General features: G+C 35.7%; 1 protein-coding gene across 1 annotated transcript; it reads right to left on the reverse strand.

The window, feature by feature from the left end:
* Positions 1–9,402: 9,402 nt before the first annotated feature.
* LOC117636988 lies at positions 9,403–9,924 on the reverse strand. The gene has a single exon (XM_034371715.1). It carries the CDS (start codon positions 9,922–9,924, stop codon positions 9,403–9,405), a length of 522 nt encoding a protein of 173 aa, XP_034227606.1.
* Between the last annotated feature and the right edge of the window lie 7,977 nt (positions 9,925–17,901).

Genomic DNA, 17,901 nt, shown 5'->3' on the forward strand with positions numbered 1-17,901 from the left:
TGAGCCTGACTTCAAGCCAAGTAGGGAATGATAGCAGTGATCAAGAATATACTTGTTCTGAGGATGATGATAGCAGTGATCCAGACTTTAAAGACAGTGACTATGCACAGAGTGATGAAGAGATAGACTTATTGAAGAAGGATGATAAGTGGTTTGAAGGTTATGTGGATCATAGTTGCATTGACAATGATCCTAATGTAGAGGAAAATGATGAGTCAGACAATGGAGAAGAATCACCTACACTTACCTGTCCAAATAGTTCTTCAAGTGAAGATGATGCAGTAGGTGAACTAAGAAGGAAGAAGAATAGGATGCCAAAAGGTGAAGATTTCAGACCTGAAATTGATATGGCAAACCCAGGTTTCAAAATAGGTTTAAAGTTTGCAACTGCCGAGTTGTTTAGAAAAGCTGTGAGGATATACTCCATTAATTGTGGAAGGGAGTTGATATTTATGAATAATGACCGTAACAAAATAAGAGTAGTATGTGAAGAGGGTTGTCTTTTTGTTATCCATGCTTCAAGTGTTAGTGGTAGCACTTACCTGCAGGTGAAAACCTTTAATCCTACACATGTTTGTAGTAAGGGGACCAAAAATATACATGCCACTGCTGCCTAGTTGGCTGAAAGATATTCAAGGCAGTTAAGGCTCAATCCAAATTGGACTGCTTCTTCTTTTGCAGAGCAAGTTCACCAAGACTATGGTTACAGACCATCTAGAGCAACTGTGTACAGTGCAAGAGCCATGGCAGTTGACATTGTAGAGGGGTCTTACAGTAAACAATATGAAGTATTGTGGGATTATTGTCATGAGTTAAGAACCAGAAATGTGGGAAGTACAGTTATCATTAAATCTGAAATGGAAGGTGATAGGCCAAGGTTTCAGAGAATTTACATCTGTCTTGCACCCTGCAATAGGGGTTTTTAGATGGTTGTAGGCATGTGGTTTGCTTGCATGGGTGTCATGTCAAAGGGCCTCACCCTAGGCAAGTGCTTTCTGCAATGGGAGTTGATGCAAACAACGGAATGTTTCCACTTGCCTATGCATATGTAGAGATTGAGAGCAATTCAACATGGCTGTGGTTTTTAGAATTATTGAGTGGTGATCTGAATATAACAAATAGCCATGGTTATGTATTTATGACTGACAAACAAAAATGGTTAATAGATGCTGTGGATGCTCTATTCCCTCATGCAGAGCATAGACATTGTTTGAAACATCTATATGGAAACTTCTATATGGAACATAGAGGTCTTGCTTTGAAACATCAAATGGAAGCAATTGCTAGGGCCACAACAGTGCCATGGTTTCATGCAGAGATGAGAAAGTTGTTGGAGTTGTCTAAACCTGCACATGATTGGCTTGTAGAGAAAGATCCTGCGCAATGGAGTAGGGCATATTTCAAGAGTGATTCCAAGTGTGACATGCTTATGAACAACCTATGTGAGGCATTCAACCATAGCATAATGGATGCTAGAGACAAGCGTGTTTTGACTGTGCTAGAAAGAATTCGGTTGTATATAATGTTGTTGATGGCTGGAATAAGGGTTTTCTGTGAGAAATGGCATGGACAAGTTGGGCCAAGAATTAGAAAGATATTAGAGAAAAACAAAGGAAAAGCTTAGTGGTGCATTCCTAAGGCTGCTGGACATAATAAGTTTGAAGTAATGCACCATAGTGGCCGCAACTTTGTTGTTGATTTGAATGCCCACGATTGTTCATGCCATGCTTGGGATTTGAATGGAATACCATGTTCGCATGCTTGTGCTGCAATAAGTTGGTTTCATGGGAATCCAGAGGACTTTTGTGATGCAGTGTACAAGAAAGAGGCTTATTTGAGAGCCTATGAACCAATGATTATGCCTATGACCAGCCAAGATCAGTGGATGAAGATTAATTTACCTGCATTACTCCCTCTGAAATACCACAAGCAGCCTGGTAGGCCTAAGAAGACAAGAAAACAAGCTGTTGATGAACCTAAACAACCTTCTAATCCATATAAGCTTCCTAGGTATGGCATCCCTTTAAAGTGTGGCAATTGCAGTGGAGAATGGCATAATCGAATTAGTTGTAAGGTATGTGTCAATATAAGCTTATTGCTTTACATTTAAATGTATTTGATTTGGTTTCTGACTTGATGACTTGGCTTATTAGGAACCTAGAAATCCCCACATAAAGCCTACTAGGTCGAGGAAAGTTGCCAAGAAAAAACTTGCAGTAAGTGCCACGGTTTCAACTATGTTTTCACCAATCAAAATTTCATATCATAGAAACTTCTAATTATTATTTGTTTTAGGTAAGAAGGAGAGATGGTGGAGACACAAGTAGTGGACAACAGAGTATGCAATTAAGGCAAAGGAAACAAGCAAGCAGTTCCCAAATGCCTTCTCACCCAGGCTTCTGAAGTAGCTGATGCTTCTCAATCCCAACCATCTCAAGCAGCTGATGCTTCTCAATCCCAACCATCTCAAGCATCTTAACCTGCCAAACTATCTCGAGTACAACAACATAGGAGGAGGATGAAAGATCAACAGAGGAGCCATTTTGTCAAAGATCCTTTTTTTCATCCTTGAATGTTGTGGAAGACTTTGATGGTCTAGACATGTTGTGGAAGACTTGAATGTTGTGGAAGATTTTTTTTCATCCTTGAATGTTTGGTTGGAACCTGTTTTGGACCCTATTTTGGTTTTGGAACCTATTTTGGTTTTGGAACCTGTTTTGGTTTTGGAACTTGTTTTGGTTTGTGCATATATTCCTAAGGCTGTTATGGTTTGAACCTATTTTGGAACCTGTTTTGGTTTGTGCACATATTCCTAAGGCTGTTATGGTTGGAACCTATTTTGGAACCTGTTTTGGTATTTAGGAACCTATTTGGTATTTTGGAACCTGTTTTGATTGGTGCTTATATTTCTAAGGCTGTTATGGTTGGAACCTATTTTGGAAGCTGTTTTGGTTTGTGCTTATATTTGGTTCGTGGGATTATTGATGTTTGTTATGGATAATCGACCATTTCATAATTGACCATTCAATATGTCACCATTTGTAACCTCTAAACAAGTTACCATTCATATCACAGATCAAACTTAACTAGCATTACATTACTTAACTAACTAACATTACATTCATGTCACCATTTGTAACCTCTAAACAAAAACAATTAACAAACTTAACTAGCATTACATTACATTACATTACACTAACATAACTACTGCCAAAGTGCCTTACATTAGATTAGCATTTGTTCTCAAAATAAATTTGCCCACTAAACTACTGCCAAAGTGCCTTACATTACATTAACATTTGTTCTCAAATTCTTGTGCCCCACTCAACTACTGCCAAAGTGCCCAATTTATCTTCATGGCAAACACCACCAACCAGGAAAGCAACATAGCAACCCACAACATTTTTTACTTTGCTCGAATCTTTGCATTTTCCTTCTCCACCCTATCAATCTTCCTCAGCAAACCAGGTATCAAAGGCATTGAACGCTCACACATTTCTGCATCAAACCACTGAAAAAACCTACATCCTTTGTCCCCACTTCCCTGCATCAACAAAGAATAATGACTGAAAATTTCCTAATAAAATGACTGAAAATTTCATCAATCATTGACAATTTCATCAATAAGAACTCTATCAATTTGTGATGCCCAAAACAATGACTAAAAATTTGATCTTAAACATGCTTACCTTTGACTTTGGGCAGACTAGAAATCTCCGCCCTGGGTTTGAACTGGTCCAAGAAGTCTACATCTGTGCTAACTTCCCACAATGACACCATTGGCCATGCCTTCTTTCTCCTTGCTTCTCTTCTATTTCCATCAACCCAAATCTTCTACTCCACAATCTCCCAATTTCAAAATCCACCTCAGAGTTTTATAAACCCCTAATTTCTTCTCCAACTTCTCCCAAAATCGAAGGCAACCTCAAATTTTCACAAACCCTAAGCCCTCTTCTCCAATTTCCCCTTCTCACCCAATTTCCCCCTTTGTTAGAACTGAGAAACCCTTATTCGAAGAAGTTAAAGGTTAAAACAAAGTGGGGCCCAACGCTCGTAACGGAACGTCAAAAAAACTGACGGAACGAGTAACGTGAGACGGTTTTTAAAAGGTTGGGGGGAGACGTTTGCAAACACAGGTGGTAATCTGAGACAAGTTTGAAAGCACAGGGGGCATGTGCATAATTAAGCCTTTAAAATAACAAAACCTAATAATATGATTATGAGAGAATACTATTGCTCATGATGACATGACTTGAAAGGAAGGGATGGAGAGCATCCATCGTTCCATTCTTTATTTTTTTAATTCGGTGACTATTCCACCAAACATGCCTTTTTTATATCCTAAGAAGGTTTGAGCAAACGCATCGTTTCATTTTAAATGAAACTTATATACTAAGACAACATCGTTTTAAAGAGAAACCCAAAATAAACAGAACACATCTTCTTCCTAGTGCATCTTCATCCTCGCGCATCTTCTTCCTTGTGCATCCTCTTCCTAGCACATCTTCTTCCTTGCGTAGCGTCTATGTGCCAGAAAAAGAAGTATGCAATTCTAACTAAACGTACATCTAAAGGAGTTTTGTCATAATAGATGCGATTTTTCACTACCAAAACAGGAAAGCCTCTTTGAGGCATTTAATCGAACAAATGGTGAGCACCATCAAAGGGGCAAATTCCGGCCTCTCCAGGTGATTTTTTAGCATGGGTAGGTGCAGTTGCACCTCCTTGCGCCTTAATAGATCCGCCACTGCTTGTAGGGGCCCACCATGCACTGTATTTCAATTATCCGAATCATCTAATTTTTGGATATTTCTTCAAAGATCATCTTTGCAAAAAATCACTTGAATTCGAAACCATTTGACCACTCAATTAGATGGTTGTTATTAAAGTGTTTTCTTAAAGCACCGTATTCATCTATTTTCTTTGTTTCAACTAGATACCTTAATGATTTTCAATTTGCCTTTAATTAATTAATTAATTAATTTTTTTAATTTTTTTGCAACAATCATCTTCGAATGTAAACTTGAAAATTAGACCCTAAGTCTCTCAAATAAAATTATTTCAGTCGTTTTGCTTTCTTTTGTTATTTTTTCCTCTTCTTTTTTCTGCCAAAGTTAGGAAGACATATAGGGTTTTTTTTCACAAACACATACATACTACCAAAGGTTCCATGAGTATTTGAACTTGAGGCCAATGGTTTGCAAGTCAAAGTCTTTTCCCACTACGCTAGACCTCAGTTGTGCTTTCCTTTGTTACTTGAGTAGCCTCTTTATAAGTGCTAACATTTACGGCCATATTTTTCGGGGAACGTGTTTCTTTGCACCCCCAGACCTACAAATGCTAGCAACCCTCTCTCTAACCTTCTCTTTTCGACCTTCTCTCTTTTTCTAAGGACAAGTATAACTTTACTTACACTTAAAACAATGTCATTAATACTTGAAACAAACTAGCTTTTGTTTTCCTATTTTACCCTTATTAAGTGTATTGACTTTTATATTTCTTTCAATTTATCCAGGGATGTTCATACATGCTTGTTTCCATGTGAATTTGAATTTTTCACCACACGCGTGGTTCTTCATAAATATATACATATCACTTTTAAATTAATTTTTTAACACGATAGTAAGAAAATTGTAAAAAAATTAAAGGATAAATTGAAGGAAACAAGTCAATATATTTAAGGGGGCCTATATTTAATAAGGGTAAACTTGGAAAACAAAAGTTAGCATGCCTCAAGTATTAATGACATTGTTTTAAGTGTAAAGAAAATGATACATGTCATTAGAAAAATGGAGAAGGTCCAAAAGAGAAAGTTAGAGAGAATATTACTAGCATTCCCCTTGCAAGTGAATGATCCTTTGAACTTTTAGTGCACATTAACTAATAACGAGGATTAAGATAAGACAATGATGAGGCATGCCATTAATTTCACGTCATTCGTTTTGAAAACAGCTTTTGTTCTCTCTGTAACGGTGGAAATTTGTCTCATTATTAAATTTGTAACCCATATATTTCTCAAAAAAAATTAGTAACCCATAAAGCGGGTCATAAAGACATTAGGTCTCATTTGATTCACGGAATGAATTCGAGGGGAAATCATTTCACATGTCATTTTTCAATGGATGAGAAATGGAAGATTCTTTTCCCACGTTTGGTAATGCTGGGAAAGTAACCTGGAAATATCACTTTATTTCGTTTCCCATGTTTGTTTTGAGTAGGAATGGAAAATAAAGTTTGTATAAATTTTTAATTATACCCATATTAAATCAAATAAAAAAGAATATATTTAATGATATATTGTAATTCTAAATTGTTAATTGGGACAAAATAGTCATGAAAATATTTATTTAATATTGGCTCATTTTTTCAAACTTTCCCATGAGGAGGGAAAACAAAACTCAAGTTGAGAAAATGACTTCACTTTTCCTCCTACTTTCCCATGGGCCAGACACCGATTTCTCATGCTTGGACTTACCAAACATGGGAAAGCAATTGATTTCTCATCCCCATGTTTCCTTTTCCATGAACCAAACAGCGCCTGAAAAGTTTAATAATTGATGGAGAATTGAAAACCTATATAATTTCCGAAGATATTTCATATTATCCACATTTATGGTTTCAATATGATACCCACTTTTACGAATATCATTAGAGCTGAACATCTTTGTTTTGAATCTGCTGGAATAAATATCATCATCAATTTGGAACTTTGTTCCTCTGGGTAACTTGATAATAGCCTTTGCTGTTTTTAAATTCGATAAATATTTTTATATCTCGAAGTCTTGTTGAAGTTGTTCCACTGTATATATACTAGGCATACATCTCCATCATCACTTTTAGAACCAATTTTGAATTTCCGTCACCTTTTCATATAAAAGTAAATCAATTAAGTCCAAATAAAAATAAACTTAAGAATCTTCTTGCTCTCAACCAAGTTTACATGGTGTAAAGAATTGATGATATTCTGGCCCTCATTTAATGTGTTCTGTTCTCCTGGACCTTATAGTCCAAGAGAGTTGTGGTACCTTTTGATTTAATCTAGGGATCTTCACTAATATACCAAAAATAGGAGCTGAAATTATAAAAAAACCTCACATGGAAAACCCTTCATAAACACACCCAAAATCCATTTATTAAATAACAAATTAGTGTTGAAGTTCCAATAAATTACAGCACTGCCACTATCAAGCCCAACAGAAAAAAACTCAAAAAACACCCAAAACAAACCCAGCCCAAATTTATAAACAAGCTCAAACATTGTACCATCTCGTATTCCATAACTTTCAGCCCAAAAAAAAAAAAGTAAACCCAAACTTAAAATAATAAAAAAATAAAAAATTACGAAAACCAAGGGTCTGTCCCCACGACCCTTCATTCTCCATCAAACCTCCGCAAATCATATCATAAAAGTACATTGTTAATACCATGTCATTAAAGTACATTGTTAATATCATGTCATAAAAGTGCATTGTTAATACCATGCTATATTGTTAATACAATTTCATAGAAAAACATTCTTAATACAATTTCATAGAAAAACATTGTAAATACTATTTTATACAAAAAATCCAAAAAACCCTAACAAGAGATTCGATATCCTTTGCTGCCACCTCCAATTGTCCATAGTTTCACCAGATACAATTGCAAAGGCACAAGGAAATACTTTTATAAGAAGAAAAAAAAAAGTACACTGTTAATACTATGTCACAGAAGTACATTGTTAATACTATGTCATAGAACTATTTTCCTAGGAAAAATCACATTTTGCATATCATAAACTTCAAGTGCACAGCCATATATAAAGCAAAATATAGAGCGTGCTTTGTTACTGAAAATCTGTTAATACTATGTCATATAAGTACACTGTTAATACTATGTTATATAAATCAACTCAGTTGCAGGGTATGAACAGTATAACAACTGCTCATACCACTTACTGAAAGTTAACAACTACTCATACGACTTACAGATAACAAATTGTATACTACAAATCAACTTACCAGCTTGTTGAAGTTTACAAAAGTCATATATTAGACCCACAACCACCCAAAAATCCAAAATTGGCTTGTTGCAAATGCCATATCAATGCACAGAAAGATGACCATATGCGAGTTGCAAATCATAATAAATGGCACAACTGAACCTGGAGGAAGGGATTGCTTCAACTTGTCGGCCTTCTCCGAATCAAACACGCAAAGAGTGTAAAGGTACTTGGAGCATCGAACCTTAAACTTGACAGCATCTTTGCTCCTCTTGATTTTGACAGAGTGTGCATCCTTCCTGTGTTGTGTTGGTCTATGGCTTTGAGACTGTTTGGTTTATTTTGAAGGCATAGAGAGGGAAGAAGGGAGAGAACAGAGCATATATGGTGGTTTGAAGCAGGAGAGGGGCTTGAGGCTTCAAACCTGAGGGAGGCTTCAAACGAGATCCAAAACTAATTTAATGCTAAAAAGGGTAATAAAGATATTTCATCTTATTAATTAAATTAAAAAATATACAATTGTTGATTTTTGGTTTTATTTTGGGTGTGTTTCTATGTTTTAAATAGTGTAGGGTATATTTATAGTTTCATGTCTAGGAATGGGTGTTTCACTAATTTTGTATTTAATCTAAGGGTTGAGAAAATAATCGTTTAATATCAATTTTCTTTATTCTTTATTATAATATATTAATTTAACTAAACAAAAATTGAAAAGAAAAAGAAAATCACTGAAACTATAAAACACGTTGTCGCGTGTTCTTCCTCCTGTTACCACCACCACAGCACCTCCAACTCCAGCGTCCGAGAAAAAAATCCAGAGCTGCCCATTCCCTCACATAATTAATGAAGGTCTGCCAAATAAAAATCAGATTATGTAATTGCAGGATTTCCCACCCGAGACAGATTCTTGTTCACATATTATATATGGAAAAGAACATAGTTTCAAGAGCCTAAAAAATATATGAAAAACTTATGTAAAACCCAAAAAATTAAGAGAGTAAACATTTTTTTTAATTGACTGTGTGGGTGGCTCAAGGGAAAGCAACTCTGCAGATTATTCCTTTAAATTAAGTAAAAGATCCCAAAATTAAAAAATAAATTGAAAATTTCCCATATCTAGTTTCAATTTCCCGGATGAGAAAATATGTGCATAGAGCAAATATAAATAACACGGTTTGCACCCGATCCAAGTTTATCCAACTGTCCCTGACTTCTCTTTTAAGATTTTAGCAAATAGGTAGTTTCAATTCAGGAATCAAACTTAGGCTTAGAAGAAGCATTAAACAAGTGTTTCCAAAAAAATAAAAAAATCAAACTGGGGCTTCAAAATAAAAACAATCAAACAAGGGCCGCGGGTGTAAAATAACTTTTACTGTGTCCAAACAAGTTTATTAGGATTTATACACGGATAAATAGAAGAGTCAACCAAGCAGAGAGGTGACAGCATCTCCAATACTACTATACAACTGGACAACATGGTTTCTTGCAGATATTTCAGGAACCTTAACCCCTTTAGAACTCAGGGCAGTTTCGCAGTTGCCGGCATCATCACCTGCGATTTTGGCGTCGTAGTTGGCCGTCATAGGGTCCTCATCGATCTCAGCTTTCGAGCTTTTGAACGATGCCACCACAGCTTTGTATGAAGAAGCACACTTTTTGATAGCATCCCTTGGATCACTCTTGAGCAAATTGTTGATGAATGTTTGGCTGTCTTCTGCATTGGCTATGGCTAACCCGAGAGCCACTTGAGCAAGATCTTTGTAACTGGATGCTGATAGGGCTTGAGGATTGGAGTCCAGAATTTTCAGGCATTCTGCGTTGTTTATGGTGTTTTTGCAAACATCATCGATCAGTTGAGTCGATGCATTCGCTAACGAAGAAGAAGAGAGAAATAAAAACAAAGCAAAGAAGAATGCTAAGGCGTAAGAAAGTGGAGACTCCATTGTATGCAAGTAGTGTTTCAAACGTTGTTATGGTTATGTTATATATAGTAGTGAGAGTGGTTGGTGCTATTAATGAGATATTATTAGGATTCTCATAATGCGTGCTTACCAAGAATCCAAAGATTTGGAGAATCGACCAATTTAAGTAAAATTTTAAGTAAAATTCAGTGAATGCGTGCATACTCATAATAGGAAATTTTTGATATACTGAAAAAACAAAGAGATGCCAAATCCTGATAATTGACTCAATCTAACATTGATTAATATTTGACCCCTTAAAAGAAAAACAATTGACTAATATTTGGCTCTGATGTTGGACGAAATATGAATCAACTATGGTGTGAAAAATTATTAATTAAAATAAAGTGGCTTAAAGTTGGAAGGAAATTGTGTAAGGGAGGAAAATTCCAATTAAATGTCAATTATGGCGCTAGGAAAAGAAGGAAGGCGTATCGTTGGGATTAAGGAAGTTTGAAGCAATTATGATTAGTTAAGATTTGTATTTAATTTAATGTTTAATTTTATATTTTTATGAATAAGTTATCTATTAGGATATTATTTTCCTAATATGATTTTACCTAGGATTTTTATTATTTTCTTGTTAGCTAAGTTTAGGAATATTTTAGAACCTAGGGTTTCCTATGATATTAGGGTTTCTTTGTTTTCTATTTAAGCCAACTCATGACGTTGTATTTGTCAGTTTATTCATCTTATTTTTAATCAATATAATTGAGGTTTATTCAATTTCTCTGATGGATTCCAGTTTGTTGGGGAATTCAGACATTGTTACATGTAAGGTTATTGTTCGATCTCCCTATCCCTTATATCTCGCTGCATCAGTTGGTATCAGAGCTAAGTTTTGCTTGACTCGAGGTCCACCAATGGCTCGTCCAGATGAAGAAGATAGGACTTGTGCAGACGAGGAACCAATCACTTTTAGAGAATTTGATGTTGCAGTTGTTCCATACTTCATGGGGAGTGACTGCATCGATGGCTTTCTCCAATGGATTGCAGACGTAGATGAAATATTTGATTCAATAGCAATCCCAGAGGAGAAGTTGGTGAAAATGTTGCATCCCATTTAGAAGATGATGTCGCTTCTTGGTGAGATCAATTGTAACATTCTAGGAAGCAACAAGTTAAAAATGCTATCAGTTCTTGGCATTGGATGAAGAGATGCTTGTGAAAAAATTCTTTCCTTTTGAATATGATATATATTTGTTAAGAAATGGTTACAAGATTGCTCAACCCAATATCATGGTAAGTCAAGAAAAAATGGAGGAAGATCTCGAAAAGGAAGAAACTGTGATGGATGCTGAATTAATTGAATACTCATAATAGGAAATTTTTGATATACTGAAAAAACAAAGAGATGCCAAATCCTGATAATTGACTCAATCTAACATTGATTAATATTTGACCCCTTAAAAGAAAAACAATTGACTAATATTTGGCTCTGATGTTGGACGAAATATGAATCAACTATGGTGTGAAAAATTATTAATTAAAATAAAGTGGCTTAAAGTTGGAAGGAAATTGTGTAAGGGAGGAAAATTCCAATTAAATGTCAATTATGGCGCTAGGAAAAGAAGGAAGGCGTATCGTTGGGATTAAGGAAGTTTGAAGCAATTATGATTAGTTAAGATTTGTATTTAATTTAATGTTTAATTTTATATTTTTATGAATAAGTTATCTATTAGGATATTATTTTCCTAATATGATTTTACCTAGGATTTTTATTATTTTCTTGTTAGCTAAGTTTAGGAATATTTTAGAACCTAGGGTTTCCTATGATATTAGGGTTTCTTTGTTTTCTATTTAAGCCAACTCATGACGTTGTATTTGTCAGTTTATTCATCTTATTTTTAATCAATATAATTGAGGTTTATTCAATTTCTCTGATGGATTCCAGTTTGTTGGGGAATTCAGACATTGTTACATGTAAGGTTATTGTTCGATCTCCCTATCCCTTATATCTCGCTGCATCAGTTGGTATCAGAGCTAAGTTTTGCTTGACTCGAGGTCCACCAATGGCTCGTCCAGATGAAGAAGATAGGACTTGTGCAGACGAGGAACCAATCACTTTTAGAGAATTTGATGTTGCAGTTGTTCCATACTTCATGGGGAGTGACTGCATCGATGGCTTTCTCCAATGGATTGCAGACGTAGATGAAATATTTGATTCAATAGCAATCCCAGAGGAGAAGTTGGTGAAAATGTTGCATCCCATTTAGAAGATGATGTCGCTTCTTGGTGAGATCAATTGTAACATTCTAGGAAGCAACAAGTTAAAAATGCTATCAGTTCTTGGCATTGGATGAAGAGATGCTTGTGAAAAAATTCTTTCCTTTTGAATATGATATATATTTGTTAAGAAATGGTTACAAGATTGCTCAACCCAATATCATGGTAAGTCAAGAAAAAATGGAGGAAGATCTCGAAAAGGAAGAAACTGTGATGGATGCTGAATTAATTGAAGATGTAATAATCCACAAGATGGAGGAAGAGATTCAAGAAAAGCAAGATATTGAGCCTATTGAAACTCCTATTGTTGTTGAAACATATATTTCAAAAGATGACAAACAACGATTGGCTTGCTTTGAAATTTGAGATATGGATAAATTTGAATTTGGAGAGGAAAATAATTCATACAAGGAGTTTGATTCTCAACTAGCATATTCTAATCTTGTTTATGGAATTAATTATATGATTATTCCATCCAAATATGAGCAAGTTCGTACGCCACAAATTGAAGAGCTTATCTAAACATCACGTTCTATGTCTACTCAGGTTCGTTTTAACTACAACTCGAGGTCAAGTTCTTTACAAGTGAAGGGGTAAGATGTAGAACGAAATATGGGTCAATTATGGTGTGAAAAATTAATTAAAATAAAGTGGCTCAAAGTTAGAAGAAAATCATATAAGAGAGGAAAATTCCAATTAAATGTCAATTATGGCGCTAGGAAAAGAAGGAAGGCGTATTGTTGGGATTTTCATATCGATTAAGGAAGTTTGAAGCAATTAAGATTATGCCAAGATTTGTATTTAATTTAATGTTTAATTTTATATTTTTAAGAATAAGTTATCTCTTAGGATATTATTTTCCTAATATGATTTTACCTAGGATTTTTATTATTTCTTGTTAGCTAAGTTTAGGAATATTTTAGAACCTAGGGTTTCCTACGATATTAGGGTTTCTTTGTTTTCTATTTCAGTTTATTCATCTTATTTTCAATCCATATATTTGAGGTTAACTCAATTTCTCTGATGGATTCCAGTTTGTTGGTGGATTCTGACATTGCTATTTGTAAGGTTATCGTTTGATCTCCCCATCCCTTATATCTCGTTGCGTCGTGCATGCTAGGGAAATCAAATTTATACGGGAGCATTTCTACTCACCAAATTAACCAAAGATTTATGCTCATCACCACCTTTAGAGGTTAAAAAAAAATATAAAATAAAAAAAGAGCCCACATGCCTCTCTTAATTGAATTCTTTGTGATAGGGTCACCATGTAATAGATTAAAATTGACACATATAGCAGTAATTCAATTATTATTAAAATTGACACATATAGCAGTAATTCAATTATTTTAACACATAAATTAAATAATAATAATTTGTTAGAAAGTAGTAAAGTATGGATAGAAAGTAGCCCCCTATTTGGATGGAGGAAAAGTCGGGATTTAGTTAAAAGTCAGGAATTGAAGAGGAGAAATTAATATTTTCATTGTTTGGCAAAGTATGGAATTTATTAAATGACGCGCACAAAAAATAGTGAAAATTGGGAATCGAGATTAATTTCCGCCAAAAGAGGCATCATTTAGCAATTTCCATTGAGCAGGAATTCGTTTTTCCCTGTAATTTCTATCATTTACAAAAGTGTGTTGCTAAACGAACCTTAAAATTAACTGAGTACACCATATGATCTAAGTACACCCTAATATTTTAATCAAAATGAAAAATTAACTAAGTACACCCAATTTAACTACCCAAAATACCCCTGGTATACCCTAATACACTCTATCACACAACACCCTAATACTAACCCTAAAACAGGTTTCTCCTTATACATGAATCCGTGCCCTCTTTTCAGATTTTGGGTTTGCATCAAAGTCTTTAATTTCGTAAACTGCTGTCGAAGTAGATTTGCTAATTCAAAGTTTGATTCTTGTAAATCCTTCTGAATTTCTTTATTTATTTCTTATTTTTTGATTGAACTTGTTGCCCTCCATTTGCAAATTTGCATTATTTTAAAAGTAACCCAATTTGCAAAAGTAAGTCTCTCTCTTGAAACATTTGTTCTTGTATTTGAGGCCTTTTCTTTTGTTCTGATGCCTTTCCATTTTGTCCAATGCTTGTGCCTTTTGGTGGTTTTACCTTCCTCTGCAGTTGGCTTCATTCGAGAAGGTTAAGGAAGTAGATGAATTCTTCGAAGTCCATCCAAACCCCTCGATAGCGAGAACATTGAAGCAGAGCATTGAGTGGGTACCGATTAACGCCAAGTGGGTTCATGAGATTGTTGGGAGTGAGAAAAATCTTGCTGATTAACGCCAAGTGGGTTCAGAGTGTAGCTAAACCATGAAAAGATTGCATTCACAGTTAAGGAAAAGCAGTTTATTAGTTGTAAAATTCAAATTAAGCATCAATTTCTACAAACACGAAACTTGGAGATGGAGAACGAGAAGCAAAAAAAAAAAAAAAAAAAACTATTCCTTAATATTGACACTTTTCCTTGCACCCCACCAATTATTGTTGCGTTGTTTCACCGTGGCCACTAAGCAATTTTCTCTACCTTTGATTAAGGTTAATATGGTAAGTACAGTATACTTAATAAAATTATATTTGTTTCACAATTCCATATATCATTTTTGGTTATTTTGATATTAGGGCAAATTAGTAATTCAATAAATACTTTGGTAATAGGGTGTTAGTTAATTTTAGGGTTCGTTCATGTAACATCTAGGAAAAAAAAATTATTATTTATTTATTTGAACTTAATTATGTGTTTGAGTTATTTTAGTGCGTTGGAGAGTATTTTGAGTCACTTGAGTGATAGAGAAACTGAATTAAAAGAGTTTTGAACTTTCATTATCGGGTTAGGTGGATAGAGCAATTTTCAAGTGTGGGTGTTTACTATTCTGTTTTCATTTTGGGAGTTTTTTATGAGTTCCCATGATAGGTACAACTTTAGAAAAGTTTTCGAAGCTTTAGGGACAATCTTTTTTTTTTTTTTTTTGGTCGAAAAGCTTTAGGGACAATCTAGGAGTGTTAGAATGGTTTGTAGTCCGCGAGCCTCAATTTGGCTCTCTTTTTCTCCAAATCTTTCTAGTTATTTAGGAATCCATTTATTGAGTTTAAACGAGAATGGACATCTGATCGCAGGCCCAACCTCTTATGTACGTTGGTCCTTGGATCTAATCTTGAACTGGCACTCGATCTATTTTAGGGGGGGTTTACAAATGCTTGTGACATGCATGCGCACTGAGCAGCTCATTCTTGTCCTTCTTCTTGCTTGCTCAGTCCTACTCTACCTGCCAGGAACCTCTTGAACTATTGCCGGTGCATTCGTCCATTCTTTTCTCTTTAAGGCCAAGATTTCAGACTAAGTCAATCTGGTTGAGGAGCTGTCGAATCAAGTTGTTTTGGTCGTCTACTCGTTGAGTCAGCTAGTCAACTGTAACACTGAGATCTGTTTGACTGTGTGGATCAGGAGGAGAGAATTGTTTGGAGCTCAATTGCACACGGGCTAGGGTTTCGTTAATGGTGTACACAAGAGCGTACGTCGAGCACGGCGGCAAATGAGGGAATGAATGAACTTGTTCCACAACCAAGCCAAAGTTGGCAGCGGCGACAAATTGGTCATAAGCAATGATGTTGGGATGCACCATGGTGCCGTCATGGTGGTGAGCCTCCAACCCGACAATGAGGCTGTTAGGACGGTGGCTGGATCAAGCCGTAAGGCCGTGAGGCTAGAAGTCTATGGTGTCCACGGGGTCGTGTGCTTGAACCATGGTCTTGGCCATGGAGCCTTGTGGCGGTGCTAGGCTCACGGTGGTGGAGCGGCGGTGATGGCTAGAACCATGGTGGCAGCCACGATTTCGGCAGCGGAACGTGGTGGAAGACTCGACGCCTCGCCATCATGATGGCTCGAACCGATCTCTGATTGAGTCATCGCAGCGGCACGACTTCTCGTTCGTATGCTTTCAACCATGGTTGTTTGGAAGGCTTCGATTGAGTGATGAATATGCGAAAACGAATTCCCTTGATTCAAGAACACGCATTGAGTATAACTCGTGCTCTCAATGAAAGCATCAAATATATTTGAGCAAATTTCTGAACCGGAATATTCATGGGTTGATTCCTTGATCTTCGATCTTCCTTCTCTTTCTTCTCCCTTTGTTCCTGTACAACAAATCTAGCTCAATAGACCACACGCCTAAGTTAGTTCGATTGGATCTTGAAAAAGATACGACAATAGCTAAAGTAGATAGAGTTTACTCTCATGGAGATAGCTGGGTGGCCGAAGCCATGTGTGGTGGTCGGAGTCATGTGGGGAGGGGAGAGAGAGAGAGAGAGAGAGAGAGAGAGAGAGAGAGAGAGAATTTTTGGCTAGGGTTTTAGGATTAAAAAAAAAAATTAGAATTCCTTGTGTAGGCATGTATTTATAGGCTCTTTGTATGTTAGGGTTTTGGGAAAATAATCCTTATTTGGTTAGGATTATTCTTATCCAAAAAGATTATAGGAATTAATCCAATAGATTTGTTGGAAATTGGTTCATTGATTTTGGGAGATATTCCTGTATTAAATAGGATTTAATTAGGGTAATTAGTTGACCTAAGAAATATTTCTTTCCCACGTGTCGTCTTCTTATTGGCCAGTGAAATATGTGTTCTCACAGTTGTTTTATGATGGAGTTGAGTGTAGGATTTGGGTTAAATATGATATTCTTGCTTATATAATTTTGTAGGATTTGTCTCAAGTGATTTGTCTTAATAGAGGTTGAATTTAAATTATAACTCTTAAGTGATCGAGCGCCAGTAGTCATTTTTGATATAAGGATGAGAAGTAGCACCACAAAGAGTCTGAAAGATCAAACCCAACAGGGTGCATGGAGCACAAGAAAGACTCCCAAGATTAATTGACAAAAAGAAACACAAAAGACTCTCAGGTTTATAGCAAACAAACCAACAAAAGAAGTACAAAACTTTGACCGAGGGGTTTATCTCAGTGGTGAGGTCCCTCCCCCTCCCCCCTTGGTCACCACTTCGAATCCCAGGAAAAGTGCCCCCTCCCAAAATCGCTACTTTTAAATTATTTTTTTTAAAGAAAAAAAAAAGAAAGAAGTATAAAACTTTTGTCCTTTATCAAACCTACAAAATAAGAAAATTGCATGTTCTCCCATAAAATTACAAATACTGTCGACGAAAAAGACTAGGCAACTTCATAGCGTAACCACCACCAATTAGTGTCAGTTCAGCAAGAGGATGGAGAAGCTACAGCAAAAGAAACAAGGTAAACAAAAGATGAGTAAAACGGTAATAAAAGGGAGACGTCCTGTAGAGAAAAGAAATAGAAAAAAAAAATCTATAAGAGATGAGATAAAATACATGTGCAATAGGGTGGAGAAACTGAGAGAATGAGGTGGCATATCCAGAATAGAAGTCAAGCAGACATGGCAGATAAAAAACAAGCAAATGATCTGAGTCCTTGTTTTAGAATAGTGGTCTACTTCTATGAACTGTGTATTTTTGTGCATTTTCGAAGAATCTTGACCTTTGTATATATATCTATATCCCATCACTTCAGCATTATGATTTTTACTTTTTATTTTCCTTACACAAATGTGAAGTTACAGTTCCACCTCTTGGCTATTTCACCTTTGAACGAGAAACAAGGAAGCATGACAGAGCAATTATGAAGGCAAATGCACAAGCTATAGGGATGACTACCTTTATTGCGGATGCCTGCACAATT

Source organism: Prunus dulcis, chromosome 8 (genome assembly GCF_902201215.1).
Source record: "Prunus dulcis chromosome 8, ALMONDv2, whole genome shotgun sequence".
Lineage (NCBI taxonomy): Eukaryota > Viridiplantae > Streptophyta > Magnoliopsida > Rosales > Rosaceae > Prunus > Prunus dulcis.

Excerpts from the sequence above, each read along its gene's own strand:
- LOC117636988 (XM_034371715.1), bottom strand. The coding sequence starts at position 9,924 with ATGGAGTCTCCACTTTCTTACGCCTTAGCATTCTTCTTTGCTTTGTTT.